This window comes from Penaeus monodon, chromosome 34, assembly GCF_015228065.2.
Source record: "Penaeus monodon isolate SGIC_2016 chromosome 34, NSTDA_Pmon_1, whole genome shotgun sequence".
Lineage (NCBI taxonomy): Eukaryota > Metazoa > Arthropoda > Malacostraca > Decapoda > Penaeidae > Penaeus > Penaeus monodon.
The window spans coordinates 25,724,203-25,724,508 of NC_051419.1; the positions used below are offsets into that span (position 1 = coordinate 25,724,203).

The window sequence follows — 306 nt, forward strand, 5'->3', positions numbered from 1 at the left end:
AAGGCGTGAATAACCTGATGCCATTTTCTACTAGAGGATGCTGCAGAACAGACAGGAAAAAAATTGCTCTTATAGTTCCAACCTGAGATACATGGACATGTCATAAAATAATTTGCCCAGGGGATGGGTGATGGTAATGCCTTGTAATAGAAAGTGCTGAGAATGTCTCAATACTGGAAACTGTTGCCAAGTATCAGGTGATGGGAATATTTCATCATGAGTACATAAAGTACTTGGAGTGAGACTGGCTCAGTGAGCCTTCAAGAAGGGGTTCATTCAGTCCACAAGGGAAAAGTTTCCATATGT

General features: G+C 41.2%; 1 protein-coding gene across 1 annotated transcript in view; it reads right to left on the reverse strand.

Annotated features, from left to right (window-relative positions):
• Positions 1 to 306, reverse strand: part of LOC119594659 (syntaxin-12-like) — a gene marked incomplete in the record, with an annotated part of 6,332 nt that overhangs the window by 3,098 nt on the left and 2,928 nt on the right. Inside the window, 1 exon segment of the mRNA XM_037943708.1 lies at positions 1 to 40. Within this exon segment, the coding sequence (XP_037799636.1) occupies positions 1 to 24 (24 nt within the window).